The sequence below is a fragment of the Pristiophorus japonicus genome, chromosome 21 (genome assembly GCF_044704955.1).
Source record: "Pristiophorus japonicus isolate sPriJap1 chromosome 21, sPriJap1.hap1, whole genome shotgun sequence".
NCBI lineage: Eukaryota > Metazoa > Chordata > Chondrichthyes > Pristiophoridae > Pristiophorus > Pristiophorus japonicus.
This window is the reverse complement of record NC_091997.1, coordinates 35,277,656-35,284,132: the sequence shown is the minus strand read 5'-3', so window position 1 is coordinate 35,284,132 and position 6,477 is coordinate 35,277,656. Positions and strand designations below refer to the sequence as shown.

At 56.1% G+C, this 6,477-nt stretch overlaps 2 protein-coding genes across 3 annotated transcripts in view; both read right to left on the bottom strand.

Moving 5' to 3' along the window:
* LOC139233512 (trafficking kinesin-binding protein 1-like) overlaps positions 1-4,747 on the bottom strand; it is a 59,562-nt gene extending 54,815 nt beyond the window's left edge. Inside the window, exon 1 of the mRNA XM_070863914.1 lies at positions 4,690-4,747. Within this exon, the coding sequence (XP_070720015.1) occupies positions 4,690-4,747 (58 nt within the window). The remainder of the gene's footprint in view (positions 1-4,689) is intronic.
* Positions 4,649-6,477, bottom strand: part of LOC139233933 (catenin beta-1-like) — a 62,360-nt gene continuing 60,531 nt past the window's right edge. For both annotated transcript variants that reach the window (XM_070864617.1, XM_070864616.1), the window contains exon 15: positions 4,649-5,746. The gene's annotated coding sequence lies outside the window, so the exon portion shown is untranslated. The remainder of the gene's footprint in view (positions 5,747-6,477) is intronic.

Here is a 6,477-nt window from a genome sequence, read left to right as displayed (position 1 = left end):
CCCCCAACTCATCCCCCAAAGCCCCCCTTCCCAACTCACACCCCAATCCCTTCCCAACTCCACCCTCCAAGCCCCCCTTCCCAACTCACCCCCCAAGCCCCCCTTCCCAACTCACCCCCCAAGCCCCCCTTCCCAACTCACCCCCCAAGCCCCCCTTCCGAACTCCACCCCCAAGCCCCCCCTTCCCAATTCACCACCCCAAGCCCTCCTTCACAACTCCACCTCCCAAGCCCCCCTTCCCAACTCCACCCCTCCACCCCCCCTTCCCAACTCCACCCCCCCTTCCCAACTCACCACCCTCCCAACTCACCCCGCTTCCCAACTCACCCCCCTCCCAACTCACCCCCCTTCCCTACTCACCCCCCTCAAGCCCCCCTTCCCAACTCACCCCCCTCAAGCCCCCCTTCCCAACTCACCCCCCTCAAGCCCCCCTTCCCAACTCACCCCCACCCCCATTCCCAACTCACCCTCAACCCCATTCCCAACTCACCCCCACCCCCATCTTCCCAACTCACCCTCAACCCCATTCCCAACTCACCCCACCCCCCCATTCCCAACTCACCCCCACCACCCCTTCCCAACTCACCCCACCCCCACCTCCCCTTGCCAACTCACTCCCACTTCCACCTCCCCTTGCCAACTCACTCCCACTTCCCAACTCACCCCACCCCCACCTCCCCTTGCCAACTCACTCCCACTTCCCAACTCACCCCACCTCCTATCCCCAACTCTTCCTTCCCAACTCTCTTCTCCCCCACCCACCCCTTCCTTCCCAACTCTCTTCTCCCCCACCCACCCCTTCCTTCCCAACTCTCTTCTCCCCCACCCACCCCTTCCTTCCCAACTCTCTTCTCCCCCACCCACCCCTTCCTTCCCAACTCTCTTCTCCCCCACCCACCCCTTCCTTCCCAACTCTCTTCTCCCCCACCCACCCCTTCCTTCCCAACTCTCTTCTCCCCCACCCACCCCTTCCTTCCCAACTCTCTTCTCCCCCACCCACCCCTTCCTTCCCAACTCTCTTCTCCCCCACCCACCCCTTCCTTCCCAACTCTCTTCTCCCCCACCCACCCCTTCCTTCCCAACTCTCTTCTCCCCCACCCACCCCTTCCTTCCCAACTCTCTTCTCCCCCACCCACCCCTTCCTTCCCAACTCTCTTCTCCCCCACCCACCCCTTCCTTCCCAACTCTCTTCTCCCCCACCCACCCCTTCCTTCCCAACTCTCTTCTCCCCCACCCACCCCTTCCTTCCCAACTCTCTTCTCCCCCACCCACCCCTTCCTTCCCAACTCTCTTCTCCCCCACCCACCCCTTCCTTCCCAACTCTCTTCTCCCCCACCCACCCCTTCCTTCCCAACTCTCTTCTCCCCCACCCACCCCTTCCTTCCCAACTCTCTTCTCCCCCACCCACCCCTTCCTTCCCAACTCTCTTCTCCCCCACCCACCCCTTCCTTCCCAACTCTCTTCTCCCCCACCCACCCCTTCCTTCCCAACCCCCAACTCGCGGCTCCCCACCCCACCCGTCCTGCCCAACGCTCGGCTCCCCCACCCCCCCTTCCTTCCCAACTCTCTTCTCCCCCACCCACCCCTTCCTTCCCAACTCTCTTCTCCCCCCACCCACCCCTTCTTCTTCCCAACTCTCTTCTCCCCCACCCACCCCTTCCTTCCCAACTCTCTTCTCCCCCACCCACCCCTTCCTTCCCAACTCTTCTCCCCCACCCACCCCTTCCTTCCCAACTCTCTTCTCCCCCACCCACCCCTTCCTTCCCAACTCTCTTCTCCCCCCCCACCCCTTCCTTCCCAACTCTCTTCTCCCCCACCCACCCCTTCCTTCCCAACTCTCTTCTCCCCCACCCACCCCTTCCTTCCCAACTCTCTTCTCCCCCACCCACCCCTTCCTTCCCAACTCTCTTCTCCCCCACCCACCCCTTCCTTCCCAACTCTCTTCTCCCCCACCCACCCCTTCCTTCCCAACTCTCTTCTCCCCCACCCACCCCTTCCTTCCCAACTCTCTTCTCCCCCACCCACCCCTTCCTTCCCAACTCTCTTCTCCCCCACCCACCCCTTCCTTCCCAACTCTCTTCTCCCCCACCCACCCCTTCCTTCCCAACTCTCTTCTCCCCCACCCACCCCTTCCTTCCCAACTCTCTTCTCCCCCACCCACCCCTTCCTTCCCAACTCTCTTCTCCCCCACCCACCCCTTCCTTCCCAACTCTCTTCTCCCCCACCCACCCCTTCCTTCCCAACTCTCTTCTCCCCCACCCACCCCTTCCTTCCCAACTCTCTTCTCCCCCACCCACCCCTTCCTTCCCAACTCTCTTCTCCCCCACCCACCCCTTCCTTCCCAACTCTCTTCTCCCCCACCCACCCCTTCCTTCCCAACTCTCTTCTCCCCCACCCACCCCTTCCTTCCCAACTCTCTTCTCCCCCACCCACCCCTTCCTTCCCAACTCTCTTCTCCCCCACCCACCCCTTCCTTCCCAACTCTCTTCTCCCCCACCCACCCCTTCCTTCCCAACTCTCTTCTCCCCCACCCACCCCTTCCTTCCCAACTCTCTTCTCCCCCACCCACCCCTTCCTTCCCAACTCTCTTCTCCCCCACCCACCCCTTCCTTCCCAACTCTCTTCTCCCCCACCCATCCAACTCCACCCCACTCCCCCCCTTCCCACCTCCACTCCCCCCCTTCCCACCTCCACTCCCCCCCTTCCCAACTCACCCCCCCACAGCCCCCTTTCCAACTCACCTCCCCACAGCCCCCGTCCCAACTCACACCCCCCACAGCCCCCACCCAACTCACACCCCCTTCCCAGCCCGAATGTCCCCACCCCCTCCCAGCCCGACTCTCCCCACCCTCACCCCGACTCTCCCCTTCCCCCCCCCCCAGCCCAACTCTCCCCACCCCCACCCCGACTCCTGAGAGGAAGAACACAAGATTGCTGAGTGCAATCCTGATCAAACAGTGCACGCCGGCAACACAAAAGACCCAGCTCTGTGCACAGACGAGGGGAAGTTAGATTACTGAGTGAGCCCCTTGCCTCAGGGGGCAATTACTGAGCGCACTGGAGCACAGGTTCGGCCCAGTGCGGGGCAGCGATTGTTTGGGCAATGCCGAGTTTGAAGAGCTGAAATGATCTCAGTGGTTTCACTTAATGTGCAGCATCAAATCCAGCCGACGACCCCCTCCCCAGCTCCCACAGCCGGAGAAAAACACATTGGTTGGACACCTCAAGCAAAAGATGAAAACAATAGAGACACTCTGGCTGGCTGGAATCTTGTGGTTTTGTAGATCAGCCTCAGAGCGAGTTACAGGCTCCTGCTCTGGTTCAGACCCTCGCCTTTCTGTGCATCACAGGCAGAGTCAGCAACCTTGCTCACTGAATATCTACAAACTAAATCCTGTTTACTAGGGAGTCACCATTAAACTTGAACTTTGCCCCCTCTGACTGCAGGAATGTTGCAATGACTAAGCGATTAGTGAGATTTCCTGCCTCCACAGATTACATTCCTTCCCAGTTTCAGTTCATCCAGTGGCCGGGAGGGGGTGGGGGGGCAGGGGGCAGTACGCTCCGCGACGGACTCCGAAATGGAGAAATTATTTGAGCAAGCCTCATTTCCTCAGCTGGATGAGGGGCAGGTACAGAAGCTCTGATCTTTTTTCTACGCTAAGGGGAGTGCAAGTTTGGATATTTGGGATCAATTGGAACTTTCAAGACCGAGATAGCTCCATTTTTTTTTTAGGCGAGGGCGTCAAGGAATATGGAGCCAAGGCAGGTAAATGGAGCTCAGATACAGATCAGCCATGATCCAATCGAATTGGGGAACAGGTTCAAGGGGCTGAAAGACCTCCACCTCTTCCTAGAGAGATCTGCTTGATTATCTTTGGAGATCGAGGATTATTTATACAGATCCTTCCCGTTGGAGATTCAATGGGTGGGGAGAGTGTCCATGGGCTGTGGGAGGGGATTCAATGAGTGGGCAGCATGGCAGCCCCGACCTGCGAGAGACCATCAGCAGCAGGTCGGGGCCATAAAAAGAAGCTGCCCTGGGCAGCGTGATGGTGTACCACTTCAAGGTACGGCGCGAGCTGGTGCAGGAGGGCTACGGCAGCGAAGAGTGACGTCATCAATGTCCAGATTACTGATTGGAGCTTGGGCAGATTCAGCAGGAACGGCGAGACTGTAGAGGGACGCATTTGGGGCCCAGGAGAGCCGCGAGTTCGGGGAGGAGAGGAGAGGGCCCTGGGGCAGCACGGGTCAGCCCATACTGCAATATGTGAGCGCACTAGGCCCGTGCAGCAGAGCTGGTCTCTAGTCATCTTGGTTAATCCTTGCCAGTGGATAAAGGCCTAGCTCTGTCAAGCCCGTGTGGTGGCTGGTGTGCAACAGCCACTACACTAAGAAAATCCACGCACAGGTATCTTCCACCCTTCAGGATGTAGTTCAGGAACTGGATTATTAGGTCCTTCATTGAAACACCTGTGGATTTATCCTTTTTTGGCGTGGAAGCAAATCATCCGCACTTCGAGGGACCGCCGATGATGATGACGACGACGACGACGACGACATGGGCTGTCAACCTAGTTGTCATTTTCTCTGTTTCATGTTCAAGTTCTTTGTGACATTTCTTAAAAAAAGTCAGAAGCCAAAACAATGTGGTATATTGCTTTTAATTTGCTTTTTACAAAAACTTACATGTTATCAAAGGTGGTTTATTGAAACCATGCTGTGTATGAATGACCTGCATCACCATACTCTTTACAATTTCAGGAAACAGCAATTAGTCTGCCAAGCTGTTTAAAATGGTTACAGCAGAAAACCGCACAAAACACCAGCCACCATTAATATAAAGATCAATAAATCGGATAGACACTGCGTCAATACATTAACCCCTTCTACACTGCCTCGCTTACGCACACCTCGGGAGGACCCGTGGCCATGAGTCAACTGCAGATCAAACCGCAGACAGATTGTCCCCGTCTCCCAGTCTCTCCCCCACCCCCGCCGATTGGACTCCCTCCATTGGCCTGCAGTTCAGTTTTATTCAAATCTCGGCCCCATTCCGATCCGCGGCTCATTTTAAAAATGAAAGCCGCCCGGATCCCTCTGCTAATTTGAAGTTAATTGATTCAACAAGAAAAACCTTTCTGATCATCATTTATTAATTCTCACTCCCCCGGGAGAACAATCGCTCCAGTCGGCAAAGAATCGGCGAGGCGAGTGTAAGTGCGAGTGAGAATGAAGGTTTAGTTTTGCTGCCGTGAGCAGAGGCCTCAGGGACCAGGAGGGAACAGTTCAAACCTCACCAGTTACACAATGCGCTGTCTCCACCCACACTCAGTTATTTGTGCTATCTAGAAACCGAGTCGAAACATTAAGTAAATGTGCCCCATAATATTCTAAAACTAGAATGAAACTGGTTAAAAAAAATCCTTTGGTAAAATGCAGCTTTGAACATGAAGCTCAGAAAAGGGGTTTTCCATGGAAAGATTAATTTTTCTATTTAAAAATGTGAAGCCCATATTAGAGAAGCTGCTTAAATAGAACTAAAACCTTTAGACAGATTGGAGCTCGCTCACTCAAATCATCTCTGACACCAAAATTTCCTCAATTAGTCCCACGCTGAAAGGTTTGGGATAATGCGTTCGGCTTCTGTTCTCCAACATCCAAATCTCTGCCACACATACACACACACACATTCTGTTAAAAGCAGTCTTGCCCATCGCTCCTCAACCTCATCTGCTCTTCAAGGCTGCAGAGAGAAAAGATCAAAGTCACAATCGGCAAAGCAACAGAACAAAGTCATTCAGGGAAAAAAAAAACTCTCGTCCATTAGTGCCAATTCTCGCCTCCCGGCTGTTTACTCATCACACCAGTCATCTTCAGATTGAGCAGCAGAGCGCAAAGAAGCTTTCAGCTGCAGAACCCTGCATCTGCTCACAGAGCAGGGGTAACATTTCCCTCCCTCTTACTGCACTTTCCAGTTGTCTCCCCCTCTATCCCTGAAAGCACCGACTCTTTCTGGGGTACAGGTTCTGAGGAGGGGTACCAATACCCGCGTGTGTCTCACCATAACCTGCCGCACCACCCCCCCCCCCCCCCCCCAAGGGTGCGCCCAAGTTATTGAAATATAGAGAGCTTCGCGGCCACGACCGACCCTGCCCTCATGGATGTCGCCGCACAGCAACGGGAGAGCACGAGCATCGGCTGGTTGCACCTTCCCCCCTAACCTAGAGTCTTACAGGCAAACTGTAACCCTCGACTCAACACAGGCCAGGGGCAGAGAAGAATAGGGCTGGTCTCCAAAAGTAGAGAGAATGTGTGTAGAGCGGCATCAGCCGTGGCTCAGTGGGTCACGCACTCGCCGTAGAAGGTTGTGGGTTCAAATCCCACTCGAGACTGAGGCACAAAAATCCGGGCGGACACTGGGCGACGCTGAGGGAGGGGCCGGCGCTGAGGGAGGGGCCGCACGGTCGAAGGGGC